Raw genomic sequence first — 18,565 nt, forward strand, 5'->3', positions numbered from 1 at the left:
GTCTATAAACTGCAGCTTCTTACATTTTCGTACCTATTACTTTGTTACAAGAAACTTTCACGACAGGCTCGTTAAATTTGCAAAATACTGCGACGGAATATTTCCCATCTCTACTCGTTTGAGTATAACTCGCTTTTTATAACTTTTTCGAACGTTTGTAAACTTTTTTTACGAGACGAGTACCTATGGTCAATTGGGGATAGCATTCTTAATATTTAATGCGCCTGACGAGGCTACCGAGTTTTTGTACTTGATGTATGGAGAGCATGCGCGATGATCGTTTTACATTATATGGGGGGAAGAACGGGACGATCTTCTTCATGTTAGTCTTCGACATGGACGCGGAGTCTTCGGGTTATAAAGGTACGAATCCTATACCCTGTATTTTTTGTTAATTAAGCGTGTTCTATATATCTAATAAATAAATTATTATTTTGCATCGTAAATCCATTTATATCATCACGTATTATTGCTACCTTACGATTAATCTTTTAATAATTATAATTTATTAATTCGTTAGATTATTTTATTTAAATCTTTTATTCTCTCCGTATAAAAAATTGTCAGATTTCGTATGGGCAGTTGAATTACACCGTTTAGGTTTGGAATTGATCGGTTTATGGCCTATAGCCGATGATGTTTCTAAGAAAAATGCATGGTCTAATATTCGCGTATGCTTTATTTTCATTACTGTGATAGTCGTCTCTGGTGTACCGCTTGTATGGGCGCTTATACGAGTTTGGGGTGACACGGTACTTATGGTAGATAATTTACGAATTACATTACCTCTTATAGTGGTTTCATTCAAATTTGTTATTATACGATGGAAACGAAGAGGTATGTGTTATATTAATTTATGTAAAATATCTCACCTTATATATTTTATTTCTATGCTAAACTATTATATAATATTTATTACTACTAATGTATTAAATTATGATATTAGAAACAAGATGTACGTGATTCATTTTCTCTTCTTCTCTCCTTTTCTTTCTTCTTTTGCAATCAATATCAAAATTAAATTATCAAGTGTTTATATTATTTTCTTTCTCTATCTCTCTTTTTGATAGTTTAGTTGTACTTAATTATTAATTCTCGAGCCTCTCTAGAACCAAGAGTCGATCCATGTTCATGTGATGTTTATGTAATGTCTGTGTTTGGTTTGATGGCTCGAGAGTTAAGAAATAATTATAATTAGTTATAAATCATTTGAAGTTTGCATATTATCAATATTCTTCTTTCTTTTTTTGTATTTCCAAGTTCTTCTATCTATTGTAAACGCGATGGCGGAGGACTGGATAGTATTAAAGTTAAGCAAAGAGAGGGATGTGATGCTAAAAAATGCACGATTTGCTCGATTACTCATAATTTCCGGATATGTTTTAATGACATCAGCATTTATCATGCTAATCATTTTTCCTTGCTTTGGCATAAAAATAAGGCACATAACAAATCTCACCGATCGGAACAAACCGCTACCGCTGCAGACGTATTACTTCTACGACACTGATAAAAGCCCGCAATTTGAATTGACATTTCTTGTTCAAGCCATAACAATTTCTCTAGCAGCTATTATTTACACATCGGTAGATGCTTTTCTTGGGCTCGTAATCTTTCACATCTGCGGCCAATTAGAGAACTTTAGACACCGTTTAGTCAATTTGGTTTTGTGCAAAAATTTCAACCGAGCTCTGAATAACAGCATAATGTATCATTTACGACTCATCAGGTGTGGATTTTGGCTATGACAATAGCATGCCAAATAATCAACAAAACTTCTAAAAAATTAGTTTTTGCACTTTTAAAACACTAGAATTTCTTTGAACGTTAAAATTTTCATGTCTTATTCGTTATAAATATTAATTTGTAATATTAAATTATATAACACTAGCATCTTTTGTCAAAATTTATTCGACTAAAATTGTTATTTTAATTTTTAATAAACTATAATACATTAATAATAGCCTATAGAAACTGTTAATATTATTTGTTTTAATTAACAAACGGCTGAGTAAAAAGTTAGTATATAAATAATATTAAATTAAAGTTATTTACATTTAATTTTTAAATGTACAAATCTTGTTAAATGTAGAATTTTATTAGCCTTAAAATGACATTTTTATTTAATTATCAGTTTCTGCTTCTAGGTTTGCCGATAACATTGAAAATACATTCTCGTTAATGTTGTTTGGATTGGTACTTTATTTTTGTGTTGTATTTTGTCTATGCGGATTTTTATTTCTTAATGTGAGTTTCAATGAATAAACCAAATAATGTACTGAAAATATTTTAATTCTTACGCGTTTTTTTATTTTTGGAATGTATATTTATTATAACTTGTGTGAGTCTATGGTCTATTATATGTTTAACTTATATCAATTTGTGTTTTACTAATTAGCGAGATATATTATCCAGGTGATTACTGATCGAGTGATAAATGATGCGAGTGTCCTACAAGCATGTTACATGGCAGTTGCTGTTGCTAATTTATTAACGTATACGTTTCTTTATTGCGGTGCAGGAGAACTTGTAACAGGACAAGTAAGTTATATACGTCGGTTGGTACGAAAGTATATAATGCCTTCTAATATTTTTCTTTTGAATCTGGCGCCAAAAATTTTGCGTTTTATTGAGTTGTTACTTGAAGTCTCTAATTATATTATGTTAAGTGATGTTGTGATTACAGTTACGTTAGTGTGTCACACAAATAGTTCAAACTAGGGTGTGTTTTAGATATGCACGTAACAAATAAGAGCGGTGATTGAATTTCTTACCATGGAAGAAGTGAATCCTATTGAAATCCGTTCGTATTTCAGAAATGGTGTTATCATAAACATTTCTGAAACGCAAATAAATTTCAATGGTTGCCCAAGTAGCAGAGTGACGTCAAATGACGTATTAATAACGTCTTAATGACGTCTCTAACGTCAATAACGTCATCCTGGGTGCGTTCAGTAGAAAAAGCAACACAGCGAACGATCAGTAATTTTTTTAAATGATTGGACCTTGCCTTAAAATCTTCTCTGGATCCACGTGTAGAAACCAATCGTAATAAAGAATTATTGAGCGCTCATTGAGTTGCTTTCTCCGCTGAACGCAGCCATGAAACTCACTTCTTCCACGGTAAGAAATTCAATCACCGCCTTTGTCTGTTACACATATCTGCAACACATACCAGTTCAAACTGCTTGTGTGACACACTCATGTAAATGATCAGAATACCATTCATAACATAACTCAACTAGAGACTTCAAATAACAACTCATTGAAACGCAAAATTTTCTACGGCGCCAGATTCGAATAGGAGGCATTACTTTCGTACCGACCTTCGTATTTATACAATTACATTAGTAAAAAATTAAAATAAAATTATATAACCTGTACTAACGTACATATGTATCAATATACGTACATTAATATTCATGGGAACCTATGTTGAAATAATACGTGTATTTATACGTTACATGTACACATTTGTTAAGTGTGAAGCAGTATATCGTGCAATATGCGATCTTGAGTGGTACAAATTGGAATCAAGAAAAGCGAGGAATCTTATTTTGTTAATGGTACGAGCCAACGAACCGTTTTGCATCACAGCAGGAAAAATTTTTCCCTTAACAATGGCTACATTTTGCAGCGTAAGATATAATAATTTCTAGTTTAACTTTTTGCTTTCGTACCAAATACAATTTAACTTATTTCCCTATTTAACACATTCCGTGCCGCCGTGGATGGCCCACGCTGTATTTTTCGATGTGAGTGCATAATTATGATCTATGGTGCAATATTGGTATTGTAGTCCATAATATCATACCATGCCGCTCTGCGATCATGTTTTTGATTTGAGATATCGAATCATTACAATCTTTTATTTCTTACTTTATTTAAGAATTATCGATTAATATAGAAATGTTAACAAGCTGGGCACAATAGTTACAAGAAATTTAACTACAAAAGTTTTAATATTTTCTAAGCACTATCCCAACTATATTCACGTATATCCTGTTTTAACGTAAAACAGCATTATGTATCACTTTAGTTATAAAATATTTATTGATTAAATAATTATTAATAAACATTTGTATAAAATATCAATTTTATTAAATAATTAACTTGAAAAGTATATATTCTTGCTGTGTTCTGAATTGCATTTAGCCACATTAGACGTTCATCATTATAACAATAACAATTTTTTACTCATTATAAAATACATTTTATTTTACAAATATAATAACCATGCCGCATTGGTTACGGATAATCTACGTGGACGACAAATGATTAAAATTGGTCCGGCTCGGAACATGTTAATCTTGATCAAAAGCAGTCAATTACTAAGCAAACATGAATGTAAAAAATTGTTATAATTATTATTATAACATAGTATAAAAGTGTAACTAAAGTTATTTTTGCGAATATTTTTTTTCATATTATATCTAAATAATAATACCTAATATACTTTCTTTCAGCTTTTAAAAACGTCGGCTGGATATATATCGTTTTTACTAGCAAAAGGAAGTTGAAAATCACGTTAATATACTTTTATTCAGTCATTCCATAGAAAAGACAAATGTATATCCAATAAAATATTTTCAAACAAAAGCTAATAATTATGTCTAATTATGATTAATAAAAATAAAGTTTCGTGTTATTTACATCGATGTTTATCATTTATTGGAAATTATATTATTATGTATCTTGATAGGTGACAGTTTTCAATATTTATTAGGAAAATAATTCAATCAAGTTCAGAGATTTGCATTTCTTTTTTTGGGGGGGGAGGGAACACTTTCAAACGATTTAAATAATTTTTTAATTATCAGTAGTTTTTGTGTGTATAACTAAATTTGGTGACAATTATAAATTGATGTAAGATGGATCAACCTATATAAATATTTCGATGGGATTATTACTGCTTGTTCTAATTTTAGCAATTAAAGAGATGAAAAGAAGACGGATAAATGCTCAACGTAAACGTTTACATTATTTATGTCAATGTTGTATTCGTGTTGTATGTAATAATCAGTATAGTATTTCTTAATACATGAAATTTGCATTTGCTTAATAATCATATCTTTTTTTTAAATTTTATGTAAAAAAATGTTTTGAGTTCTGAAATATAAAATAAGTGAACTAATTATATATTTTTTATTTAATAACATTTTAAAACTTGCACATAACATTATTTATTATGACCAACATAAAACAATTCTCATATAATAATGATAATAACTTGATAGTAAACGTCGTTTTCGTATTATACTCTATAACTCTATATGATCGCATCGCGTTTATTACCTTGAAGAAAGTTAAAATTCGAAATATTCCAAGAAATATTCTCACCGATGTAGTTTATGAACTGCATCTTTTTTACAGCGTAATCGGCTTTCTTTTCCATGCAAGTTTTTTGTCCCCTTGTTGCCTCTACAGGAGGTCTATTAAAAATTCAACGACACGTCGTTGTCGTTGGTCACAAAATGATATGCGTGACGGAACATTATGGAGTTGGAAAAACTTGTATAACAAGTTCGATGAACATGCTACGACCCAACATATATCTTCCTGTTTATTAGTACACAGGCATTAATATTTTTTGTGATCAATTCTTATGCCCGTAAAGTTTTGTACGAACTGAAAAAACGCTATCAACTAGGGATAGTATTTGTAATATTTAATACATTCTTCAACGTAGTAACCATCTGTTATATTCACATTACGAGCATGCGTGTTGACCACTTTGCGCAACGAAGTTGCAATAACTGAATTTTTCCACACTAGTCTTCGACATGTACGTTACCGAACACTCGGGTTACAGAGGTATCGAGCATTTATCATGTATTATAATAATTTTCGAATTATAATGAATATTATAGATAATAATCTTTGTGCAAACTTGTGAATTACAGAAATGCATTAAAACAGAAAAACTATATTTTTTTTACTTACGCAGAAACTTTTCCTTTTGACATTATACATGTTCAGACTTTTTAATCGTGAATTGATTTACTATTTTGATCAGAGACTTTTAAGTTTTATATGAAAAATCATAGCCTATATTATACTGAAGTCTTAGTGCTTCTCAAATTATTAATTTTCAGAATTTTTTAAATATTTCTTATATTTATAACAATATTAAGTAAATATAATAAATTTAAATTAATTTGATATTGTAATATGGCCAAACATTTTAATTTTGTAACATTTAAACATTGCTAGATTTTGTGTGGGCAATTGAACTGAATCGACTCGGTTTGGAACTGATCGGTTTATGGCCAAGGACCAATGAGACAGTTAAGAATACCTTCGTTTCTGATCTTCGTATGGGCATGATTTTCTTTGTAATAACTTTCCTATCCATTATTCCTCTTTTATGCTCTTTTGTACAAGTTTGGGGCGACATGATACTTATGATAGACAACCTCCAAATTACTTTACCTTTAATAGTGATTTCGCTGAAACTTGTCATCATACGATGGAAGCGTACAGGTATGTCTGAAATTAATATACAGTTTAGGTTTAGACTTCTTCGTTTTTTGCTAGCTTCTTCGCCGAATTATTTATTATATTAAATTTCTAAACTGTATTTTGGTATATATCAGGATTGATGGTAAATTAATGGATAATGAAATATATTAATAAATTTTTTATTTATTTAGGAATAAGTAATTATAGAGCTTGCTAAGTATATAAATTTATACTTTTTCATATAAATTGCTAATGTTTTTTTATACATACAAGTTTATAATATTTTCAAGCTGTTGCACTTCTCGTAAATATGATGGCAGAAGATTGGATAAAATTAAAGGTACACTCAGAAAGAGACGTGATGATAAGACGAGCGCGAGCGGCGCGATTGATCATAATCTGTGGATATTTTTTGATGATATTCGTATTCGTCGTACTCATCGTTCTTCCTTCTTTCGACATACACTTCAGATATATTACAAATCTTACGGATCAGAAAAGACTGTTACCATTTCAAGCGTATTACTTCTATAACACAGATAAGAGTCCACAATTTGAACTCGCGTTTGTGATTCAAGCTACGACGGTGTTTGTAGCCGCAATATCTTATACTCCGGTAGACGCCTTTCTTGGACTCACGATCCTTCACATCTGTGGCCAATTGGAGAATTTCAAATATCGATTAGACAATTTGGTATTGTGTAAAGATTTCGATAGCACTCTGCGCAATAACGTAGAGACTCATTTACGGATAATAAGGTACTTCCATGGTTTATAATTGTCAGAATAGCGTCACGATAACATTATAAACAATAGATATTAGTAGTCATGGTATGAGAAATTTTGTTAATTCTTTCTTAATTAATTCTATTTTTTATGATCTCTCTTTTTCTCTCTCTTTCTTTTTGTATGTGAACTATTTAATGTAATTCTTTCTGTGTTCTATGTATTTACATTACATTAATAAATACAATTCTTAAACGTACCAACATGTATTTTGTTTCATTGAATATAAAATCTTTCTCAACATATTTGCATTTATAGGTTTGCCAGTAAGATTGAAGATATATTTACTTTAATGATGTTGGGATTAGTATTTTATTTTGGTATTGTATTTTGTCTATGTGGATTTCTATTGGTTACTGTAAGTGTGAATAAAAAGAGAGCCTAAAAAAAATATATATTAATTATGTGATTAATTAAAAATACAATTTTATTAATTAGCATTAATTAGCATAAATGTATTATTCAGGTGATTAATGGAGACGAGATAGGTGACATATCTCCTTCACGAGTATGCTTTTTGGTGATTGGAATCTTTACTCTATTGGCACATACATTGCTTTATTGCGGTGCAGGGGAAATTATAGCAGAGCAAGTAAGTTGTAATATTTATACTCATTAATAAATAAAATATAAACTTAACACTTTTTAGTTCATTTTTAATTTACATTGTAATCAATTTACACACACACATTTATATGTGTATAAAATAACAAATAGCATTATAACGGTGTTATAAGCTCAGTAATTCGTGTGTAGCTCATAAATACTATTTTTATAAACTTTAAATAAAATTAGGTTATTATATCACTTCTCAGATGTTCTTTACTTTTTTCTTATTTTCATCTTTAGATACAAACAAAGAATTAGTTAAAAATTCTACTTAATTTAAATTTATATTTATGGAATGTACTAAATGTTTAAATTTTATTGAATATAATAAAAATACTGAATCAACGCACTTATTCATATATATAATATGTGTTTATACGTGTCAAGTGTGAAGCAGTATACCATACTATGTGCAATCTTGAGTGGTACAAATTGGAATCAAGAAAAGAGAAAAATCTTATAATTTTAATGATACGGGCCAATAAACCTTTTCGTATCACTGCGGGAAAGATATTTCCACTAACAATGACCACGTTTTGTAGCGTAAGAAATTTTACTTATACAATTGATCTTAAACAAGTCTTAAACAAATATAGAAAATTAATAATATTGTACAGTTAAAATGTAACTTTTCTTACGTACTTAACGTAATCTTGTTCAAAGCTCTTTTAAACAGAGACTTGCTTTTCAGCTATTAAAGACATCCGGTGGCTATATATCTTTTCTCCTGGCAAAACGAGGCTAAAGTATAAAAATTACTAGTATATAGTTTGTTCCAAGTTGTAATGTAAGATTAAATACAAAATATTTTTAATTAAATAATTACTAATAAAGTTTAAGGCTCCAGGGTAGTCACCGCGGCCATATTGAATTTCTTGCTATCGAGGCGAGAAATTAACCTATTTTATGTTGCGGTATTTTCCAAAATAAAGACATTTCAATAAAAAAATCACTATAAATTGTTTCAGCACACTTCTAAAATTGACCGGATACTATTCTTTTCCCTCGACAATAAACAAATAGCCATAAAACAAAGCCTAAACATACGAAAAAACAAGCCGTTTGACGACTATCGAAAGGAGTGGAGAATGTTCCTTCCGCATATGTATTTCTTGCAAATCTTACCATACGGTCAATTTTACGAGTTTCACGAATACGTTAAACGTTATAGCACAAGTACAGAGCGAATAATAAAGAAATTTAACGCAACGCAAAATAGGTTGTCAACATGTCAGAAAGGACAGAATTCTCCATTGGAGAGAGTTCTTATTTCTGCCGCGACGGTACGACGCCACCGTGACTACCCAGGAGCCTTAACAGATAATTACCAATAAAATTTAATTGACTTCAAGAATAAAACGTTAATTTAATTGTATTAATTGTATTAATAATGTAAACGTAAACGTTTACATTATTTATGTCAATGTTATATTCGTGTTCTTATAATAAATTATATTGTATTATTATTTTGTATGTAATAATCAGTACAGTATTCCTTAATATATGAAATTTTCATTTGCTTAAAATAATTATATCTTTTTTTAAATTTTATGTAAAAAAATGTTTTGAGTTCTGAAATATAAAATAAGTGAACTAATTATATATTTTTTATTTAAAAACATTTTAAAACTTGCACATAACATTATTTATTATTATGACCAATATAAAACAATTCTCATATAATAATGATAATAACTTGAAAGTAAACGTCGTTTTCGTATTATACTCTATAACCTATATGATCGTATAGCGTTTATTACCCTGAAGAAAGTTAAAATTCGAAATATTCTCACCGATATAGTTTATAAGTTGCATCTTTTTTACAGCGTAATCGTCTTTCTTTTCCATCCAAGTTTTTTGTCCCCTTGTTGCCTCTACAGAGGGTCTATTAAAAATTCAACGACACGTCGTTGTCGTTAGTCACAAAATGATATGCGTGGCGGAACATCATGGAGTTGGGGAAAACTTGTATAACAAGTTCGATGAACATGCTACGACCCAACATATCTCCCTGTTCATTAGTACATAGGCATTAATATTTTTTGTGATCAATTCTTATGCCCGTAAAGTTTTGTACAAACTGAAAAAACGCTATCAACTGGGGAATAGAGTATTTGTAATATTTAATACATTCTTCAACGTAGTAACCATCTGTTATATTCACATTACGAGCATGCGTGTTAACCACTTTGCGCAACGAAGTTGCAATAACTGAATTTGTCTACACTAGTCTTCGACATGTACGTTACCGAACATTCGAGTTACAGAGGTATCGAGCATTTATCATGTATTATAATAATTTTCGAATTATAATGAAAATTATAGATAATGATCTTTGTGCAAACTTGTGAATTACAGAAATACATTAAAACAGAAAAACTACAATATATTTTTTTTACTTACGCATAAACTTTTCCTTTTGACATTATACATGTTCAGAATTTTTAATCGTGAATTGATTTAATATTTTGATCAGAGACTTTTAAGTTTTATATGAAAAATCATAGCCTATATTATACTGAAGTCTTAGTGCTTCTCAAATTATTAGTTTTCAGAATTTTTTAAATATTTCTTATATCTGTAACAATATTAAGTAGATATAATAAATTTAAATTAATTTGATATTATAATATTGTCAAACATTTTAATTTTGTAACATTAAAACATCGCTAGATTTTGTGTGGGCAATTGAACTGAATCGACTCGGTTTGGAACTGATCGGTTTATGGCCAAGGACCAATGAGACAGTTAAGAATACCTTCGTTTCTGATCTTCGTGTGGGCATGATTTTCTTTGTAATAACTTTCCTATCCATTATTCCTCTTTTATGCTCCTTTGTACAAGTTTGGGGCGACATGATACTTATGATAGACAACCTCCAAGTTACTTTACCTTTAATAGTGGTTTCGCTGAAACTTGTCATCATACGATGGAAGCGTACAGGTATGTCTAAAATTAATATACAGTTTAGGTTTAGACTTTCTCGTTTTTTGCTTCTTCGCCGAACTATTTATTGTATTTAATTTCTAAACTGTATTTTAGTAGCGTAAACTCGGGTAAGATGGCCATACAGGAAAGATGGCCAACCTATGTTCTTTTAATCTAGCTCGCCATGAAACATCGAATGGCCAACATGGGTTGGCCATCTTTCCTGTATGGCCATCTTATGCAAGTTTACCCTATATATCAGGATTGATGGTAAATTAATAAATAATGAAATATATTAATAAATTTTTTATTTATTTAGGAATAAGTAATTATAGAGCTTGCTAAGTATATAGGTTTATACTTTTTCATATAAATTGCTAATGTTTTTTTATACATACAAGTTTATAATATTTTCAAGCTGTTGTACTTCTCGTAAATATGATGGCGGAAGATTGGATGAAATTAAAGATAGACTCAGAAAGAGACGTGATGATAAGACGAGCGCGAGCGGCGCGATTGATCGTAATCTGTGGATATTTTTTGATGATATTCGTATTCGTCGTGCTCATCGTTCTTCCTTCTTTCGGTCTACACTTCAGATATATAACAAATCTTACGAATCAGGAAAGACTGTTACCATTTCAAGCGTATTACTTCTATAACACAGAGAGGAGTCCACAATTTGAACTTGCGTTTGTGATTCAAGCTACGACGATGTTTGTAGGCGCAATAACTTATACCTCGGTAGATGCCTTTCTTGGACTCACGATCCTTCACATCTGTGGCCAATTGGAGAATTTCAAATATCGATTAGACAATTTGGTATCGTGCAAGGATTTCGATAGCACTCTGCGCATTAACGTAGAGACTCATTTACGGATAATAAGGTATTTCCATGATTTATAATTGTCACAATAGCGTCACAATAACATTATAAACGATAGATATTAGTAGTCATGGTATAAGAAATTTTGTTAATTCTTTCTTAATTAATTCTATTTTTTATGATCTCTCTCTCTCTCTCTCTCTCTCTCTCTCTCTCTCTCTCTCTCTCTCTCTCTCTCTCTCTCTTTGTTTCTTTTTCTATGTAAACTATTTAATGTAATTTTTCCTGTGTTCAATGTATTATATTACATTAATAGGTGCAATTCTTAAACGTACCAACATGTATTTTGTTTGATTGAATATAAAATCTTTCTAAACATATTTACATTTATAGATTTGCCAGTAAGATTGAAGATATATTCACTTTAATGATGTTGGGACTAGTATTTTATTTTGGTATTTTATTTTGTCTATTTGGATTTCTATTGGTTACTGTAAGTGTGAATGAAAAGAAAACCTAAAAAATGTATATTAATTATGTAATTAATTAAAAATATAATTTTGTTAATTAGCAGTAATTAGCAAGATGTATTATCCAGGTGATTAATGGAGACGAGATGGGTGACATATCTCCTTCCCGAATATGCTTTTTGGTGATTGGAATCTTTACTCTATTGGCGCATACATTGCTTTATTGTGGTGCAGGGGAAATTATAGCAGAGCAAGTAAGTTGTAATATTTATAATATACTCATTAATAAATAAAATATAAACTTAACACTTTTTAGTTTGTTTTTAATTTACATTGTAATCAATTTACACACACACACATATTTATATGTATATAAAATAACATATAGCATTATAACGGTGTTATAAGCTCAGTAATTTGTGTGTAGCTCATAAATACTATTTTTATAAACTTTAAATAAAATTAACTTATTATATCACTTATCAGATTTTTTTTACTTTTTTCTTATTTTTATTTTTAGATACAAACAAAGAATTAGTTAAAAATTCTACTTAATTTTAATTTATATTTATGGAATGTACTAAATGTTTAAATTTTATTAAATATAATAAAAATACAGAATCAACGCATTTATTTATATGTGTTTATACGTGTCAAGTGTGAAGCAGTATATCATACTATGTGCAATCTTGAGTGGTACAAATTGGAATCAAGAAAAGAGAAAAATCTTATTCTATTAATGATACGTGCCAATGAACCTTTCCGTATCACTGCGGGAAAGATATTTCCACTAACAATGACCACATTTTGCAGCGTAAGATTATTAACAATTTAAATCTTATAAATAACTGTTTATATACGAAATTTACGTATTATTATTAATTAATACTTATCGCTAATCTCTTCTCTGAAAAAGAAAATGATGATATATTCTGATATATACATATATGTACATATTTGACTTATTTGATATATTCCAAAAAATTAAAAAGTTATTAAAATTTTACATTACTTTCTACTTTATACTATTTCTAAATTAAGAAATATTTTTTAGCTATTAAAAACGTCAGCTGGCTACATATCATTTTTACTAGCAAAGCGCTAGTTCATGAGAAACGTCTGGTATATTACTTATTCGGAAGTAAGCTAAGAAAATAGGTATAAATAAAGTAATTAGAAATAATTTAATAATTATGTTAATCAGGATAGGAGTAAATTTGTTATTGATTGTAAATTATATATTGTGAATGGATGTAACGTTTATCAAATATTTTGATTTAGAACGTGCTCTTAAACTCATGACGTGTCTTCTTATTAGTTAATGAACAAATCAATAATCAGATAAACATATTTTACATATATTAAAATTATTATAATAAATAATATTTTTATGTAGTTATAAAATTGTTCATGATAGAACACAATACGTAAATGTATTTTAAAAAATAAATACACATAAATTTATTAATAATTGTTAAGGACAATTTAAAAACTTTTCTGATAAGAATGCATTGCAATATAATAATAACGATATTATAGTTCTATAGATCCAATGGTACACGCACTTCACATTTATTTACGATATTATCAAGAAATGCATATGTCTCGTCAATAGCCATTCACAGTTTTCATATAGCTTATAGGACACTCTCTCTATATGTATATCCTTTTCCTCGCATCGCACTTTTTCTCTAATATTTTTTCTGAATTTCTAGCTTTTGCAAAAGTATAATATTATACCCAGCAACTACACATATGTCTCTAGTTATGAAATGAATACGATCGTCGTTACGCGAAGTATGAGAAAACTTTTAGCGTGTAATTTGACGCGTATTGGTGATGTACGATGTACATACCATGCACAACACTATATACCTCCCTTCTTATTAGCGTGAACGTTGTTTTTTGTGACTTATTCTTATGTTCGTAAAGTTTTGGAACGAAAGGAACAGCTGTTATCAAATGGGAATAGCATTTGTAATATTTAATGCATTCTTCGACGAAGCAGCCAGGTTATTGCACTTACATCGCGGACATGCGTGATAAACATCTTTGGCACTAGTATGGCAAGTGAGCGTCTTCGCATTAGTCTTCGGCATGGACATTTCCAAACATTCAGGTTACAGAGGTAGCGAACATTTGATATGTATCTTTTGCGAGTAAGAGCGAGAATTTCCTGAACATTTTTTGGATTAGTGTAATTGCTATATTTAAATAAATACGAGTATTTAATATATAAGCTAGGATTGTGTGTGTGTGTGTGTGCCTATAAATATTTTATTTCGCGAGTGTGATGTTTGCAAAAAGAGATATTCTTGAATATTGACATAAAGTTGCTATAGTTTTTAGAATTCTTTCGTAATCTTTAATAATTATACGTGCCCGAAATTAAAAATTCTTGTATAATTTTCTGAATTTTTAGTTTTAGAGTTTCAAGATATCGTAAATTTCATTTATTAAATAAATTTAAGTATTAAATAATAATGATTGAAATTAAGTAAATTTTCTCCTAATATATATAACTTTAACTTGTTACTAGATTTTACGTGGGCAGTTGAATTAAATCGCTTGGGTTTAGAACTGGTCGGATTATGGCCCAAGAGCGATAAAATATCTAAAAATAAATTCGCTTCCGATCTTCGCGTGATCATTATTTTCGTTATAGTGGGCTTTGTCTCTGGTATACCTCTCACATGCTCCCTTATACGAGTTTGGGGGGACATGATACTTATGATAGACAATCTCCAAGTTACTTTACCATTTCTAATGGTCTTGTTGAAACTTGTTATTATGCGATGGAAACAAACAGGTATGATTAGAATTATTTATGTAACACAAAACTATCAAAAAAGTTTATATTTATTATACAAAATATATAAAGCTTAACGTGTTTTTAAAGGTACTTGCCTTATCTTTAAAACGTGACGCGATGTGGGATGATGTCCTGCAGTAAATGATTATTTTGCTATATTTCAAAGCACTTTTATCCATCATAAAAATGATGGCAGAAGACTGGATGGAATTGAAGACAACAAAGGAGAGAGATGTTATGATGGAACGAGCACAGATTGCCAAAACTATTGTCATTAGCGGATACGTTCTAATGGTATTGGCGTTCATTGTAATCATTGTTCTTCCGTGTTTTGGCTCAACGTTAAGGCATTTGACAAATCTCACGGATCCGGGCAAGCCGCTGCCGCTGCAGACTTATTATTTTTACGATATAAATAAGAGCCCGCAATTTGAATTAACATACGCCGTTCAAGCTATTACAATCTTCTTGGCCGCTGTAACTTACACTTCGGTAGACGCTTTTCTTGGACTAGTAATCCTTCACTTCAGTGGTCAACTGGAAAATTTCAAAGGCCGTATAACTAGTTTGGTTTCGTGCCAGAATTTCATCTACGCTCTAAGTAATAGCATAATGAATCATATGCGGCTCATCAGGTATCTATTTACATATATACACACATGAATATTTTCTATATAATTACACGATTACAATTAAAATCTAGAAAGATTCTATAAAGAAAATTTATTTAGCAAGTCTTTAGTAAAATCAATTTAATAATCAGATACAACACTTTTTAAATTTATTTTAAAGAACTTACAGGAAACTATCGTATAGGACATTATGAAAAAAATAATATCTAAATAATTTATAATTTAGTACACTAAAATTATATGTATATTTTTATCCTAAATTAAAATTGTGTGAAGCAGATATTTTTCATACATTATTGACATTTTATTTATATTTTATTTCTAATTTTTATTACATTTTCTATTATTACTTTAAAATATGAATTATAAGAAATATCAAAAATAAATATAGAATAATATTTCATTAAATATACAATAAAACAATAAATATATTTGTAAGTGCTTTTTCTGTTATGATTAATAAAAGAAATATAAGAAACTTTTTGCAAAACTTTATTGATATAATGGTTTTAAATATTTTTTAGATTTATTGTGAAAAAATTTTTAATGTAACTTTTTATACATATTTTTATAGATTCGCCAATATTATTGAAAATACCTTTACTTTAATGTTGTTAGGCTTAGTATTTTACTTTGGTATTGTATTTTGTCTACATGGATTCTTATTGCTTACTGTAAGTTTTTAAACAGAATTCTAATTAAAAATATTAATGCACTTTTTTTATTTCTTAGAAAACATCTTTTATCTTTTTTATTTCGAAATGTGTAGATTGTTGTTATACCAACTGGCATTAACTAATTCTTATTAATTAGCAAGGTATATTGTTCAGGTGATTACCGAAGAAAGTAATTTTTCTTTCGCACGGTTATGTTTTCCATTAATTAGTATTACCATTTTACTTACGCATACTTTCCTTTATTGCGGTGCCGGAGAGATTGTAACAATGCAAGTGAGTTACAAACTCAATTTGTTAAAATTCATAAATGTCTTGTAGCACTATATGTCATATTAATACAACATAAAATGTTATTAATATGTTATTCTATACATATGCATGTTAAGTGTGAAGAAGTATATCGTGCTTTGTGCGATCTTGAGTGGTACAAACTAGAACCAAAAAAGGCAAAAACTTTTATCTTAATAATGATACGAGCCAGCCAACCTTTCCGTATCACTGCAGGAAAAATATTTCCACTTACAATGACCACATTCTGCAGTGTAAGATTATTAATAATTTATCTAAAATTTATTTTGTCATTAATCTGAAAAAATATTTGCACATTGCTTACTTTCTTTAAAAATATATATAATGTAAATGGAAAAAATATATTTTGCATTAACTGCCTATTTTTAGTTTTTTTATTTTCTTGTAGAGTACTTAATCGTTAAAACATAAATGCTAAATTAAGATAATAAAACAGTTACATATATATATATATATATATATATATATATATATTTCTAATTATACTTACAAAAAATAATAATTTATATTTTTTAAATACTTTTAATTGCATATTTATCCGTTAAAAAAATTGTATTTTATTACCTACTTACATAGAGAATATGTTACAGTTGTTGAAAACATCGGCTGGCTACATATCATTCCTATTGGCAAACCGAAGATGAGAAAGAAGTCAAAATCACGCTAGTACGACATTTATATTAAAAGATTTATGAGAAAAGTAGATGTAATAATCTTTTAATTAAATAATTACAAATGTAACAGATATATTAATCATAATAGAAAAAAAATATTTGTTATTTAATTCAATGTTTGTTATTTTATGTATAGGGGAGACCGGGGCGAAGTCGGCCCTATTTTTTTGGTGCTGATTTTTAAGAACAAAATAAATCATTTTAGTGAAATATAGTATACCATTGTAAAGAGTGAACCCTTGGCTACAAAATTTATATAGGCATTTTTGGTCTACGTCGCTTTGTTCAACCGGTATAAAGTAAAAACGACAAAGGTGCAAAAATCGATAAGTCAAAATTCCCGGGACCGAGTCGTGTTTTCATTCTCGGACTGAATTTTAAATAAAGATACATAATTTTGATCATAAAAAAATAATAGAATACACTTTATTCATTGTTTTTTAGTAGGAAAATGGAAAGCGGAAAATAATTTCAAGAAAATCAATTTTTCACAACACCTCCACGGAAAGTTCGACTTTCCATGCCTGTAGAGAGGGGCGAAAGTGACCAATTTCACGCCAGGGCGGCATTAGCGGGCGGAAAGTAACCACTTTCCTCCCTAAGGCGGAAAATGATCACTTTCGTCCTGCTAAACAGGGACCCTGCACATATTATTTAGCTTTCTTGACATCGTTTTGGTATGGTCACAACTTTGCCCCGAACACAAGTTTTAGGTTTGGTCGCTTATAAAATAATAAAAATCAATAAAAATAAAAAAAACTGCACTGGATTCGTGTTCAGCATGCATTACTCTTTAGAATCACTTACTTTGAGATTCGGAGAAAAAATAATACTTAAGATATTACAAACTTTCGACGCGGAAGAAATTTTACTTTCAACCTGCCAAAACACGTTTGCTTCGATAAGAATCACAACATGGCACGTAACCTCACTAAACTCCGTTGGTCACGTGGGCACAATAAGTTGCGTTTACAGTATTAATGGCGAGTTCACACAACATACAGATTTCGAGATAATTGCAAAAACGACTCCACCCCGGGACCGACTTTGCCCCGGTCTTCCCTAACGTTCAATGTCAAATATTTTGATTTAGAACGTGCTCTTAACTCATGACGTTTCTTCTTATCAGTTAATGAACAAATCAATAATCAGATAAACATATTTTACATATATTTATAATTATTATAATAAATAATATTTTTATGTAGTTATAAAATCATTTATGATAGAACACAATACGTAAATTTATTAATAATTGTTATAATTATTAAAGAACAATTTAAAAAATTTTTTTATAAGAATGCATTGCAATATAATAATAACAATATTATAGTTCTATAGATCCAATGGTACACGCACTGCACATTTATTTACGATATT

At 29.4% G+C, this 18,565-nt stretch overlaps 4 protein-coding genes and 1 pseudogene across 7 annotated transcripts in view; 4 read left to right on the forward strand and 1 right to left on the reverse strand.

Moving 5' to 3' along the window:
• Positions 1–6,856, reverse strand: part of Mbt (serine/threonine-protein kinase PAK mbt) — a 52,033-nt gene extending 45,177 nt beyond the window's left edge. Inside the window, exons 1-2 of the mRNA XM_071770070.1 lie at positions 6,733–6,856; positions 6,433–6,489 (exon numbers count right to left, since the gene is read on the reverse strand). Of these exons, the coding sequence (XP_071626171.1) occupies positions 6,433–6,466 (34 nt within the window). The 5' untranslated portion in view covers positions 6,467–6,489; positions 6,733–6,856. The remainder of the gene's footprint in view (positions 1–6,432; positions 6,490–6,732) is intronic.
• On the forward strand, positions 11–4,652 carry LOC139808288 (odorant receptor 13a-like). Its single transcript, XM_071770107.1, has 7 exons — positions 11–363; positions 568–837; positions 1,261–1,729; positions 2,148–2,247; positions 2,416–2,541; positions 3,483–3,638; positions 4,467–4,652. The coding sequence occupies exons 1-7, from the start codon at positions 258–260 to the stop codon at positions 4,518–4,520; spliced, it is 1,281 nt and encodes a 426-aa protein (XP_071626208.1). The 5' UTR covers positions 11–257; the 3' UTR covers positions 4,521–4,652.
• LOC139808295 (odorant receptor 10-like) lies at positions 5,391–9,821 on the forward strand. 3 transcript variants are annotated; one of them, XM_071770128.1, is made up of 8 exons: positions 5,391–5,814; positions 6,214–6,483; positions 6,753–7,221; positions 7,507–7,606; positions 7,715–7,840; positions 8,245–8,400; positions 8,549–8,644; positions 9,684–9,821. In XM_071770128.1, the coding sequence occupies exons 1-7, from the start codon at positions 5,784–5,786 to the stop codon at positions 8,600–8,602; spliced, it is 1,206 nt and encodes a 401-aa protein (XP_071626229.1). In that variant the 5' UTR covers positions 5,391–5,783; the 3' UTR covers positions 8,603–8,644; positions 9,684–9,821. The 3 variants fall into 3 exon arrangements, with proteins under 3 accessions (XP_071626229.1, XP_071626228.1, XP_071626230.1); XM_071770127.1 differs by lacking the exon at positions 9,684–9,821 and having other exon boundaries at positions 8,549–9,323; XM_071770129.1 differs by lacking the exons at positions 5,391–5,814; positions 9,684–9,821 and having other exon boundaries at positions 6,214–6,287; positions 6,442–6,483; positions 8,549–9,323.
• Positions 9,822–10,008: 187 nt separating this feature from the next.
• Positions 10,009–13,513, forward strand: LOC139808298 (odorant receptor 10-like). 2 transcript variants are annotated; one of them, XM_071770138.1, is made up of 8 exons: positions 10,009–10,126; positions 10,531–10,800; positions 11,204–11,371; positions 11,453–11,672; positions 12,005–12,104; positions 12,210–12,335; positions 12,740–12,895; positions 13,136–13,513. In XM_071770138.1, the coding sequence occupies exons 1-8, from the start codon at positions 10,096–10,098 to the stop codon at positions 13,184–13,186; spliced, it is 1,122 nt and encodes a 373-aa protein (XP_071626239.1). In that variant the 5' UTR covers positions 10,009–10,095; the 3' UTR covers positions 13,187–13,513. The 2 variants fall into 2 exon arrangements, with proteins under 2 accessions (XP_071626239.1, XP_071626238.1); XM_071770137.1 differs by having other exon boundaries at positions 11,204–11,672.
• Positions 13,514–13,570: 57 nt separating this feature from the next.
• Positions 13,571–18,379, forward strand: LOC139808285 (odorant receptor 13a-like; annotated as a pseudogene).
• Positions 18,380–18,565: the final 186 nt, after the last annotated feature.

The sequence above is a fragment of the Temnothorax longispinosus genome, chromosome 2 (assembly GCF_030848805.1).
Source record: "Temnothorax longispinosus isolate EJ_2023e chromosome 2, Tlon_JGU_v1, whole genome shotgun sequence".
In the NCBI taxonomy this organism is placed as follows: Eukaryota; Metazoa; Arthropoda; class Insecta; order Hymenoptera; family Formicidae; genus Temnothorax; species Temnothorax longispinosus.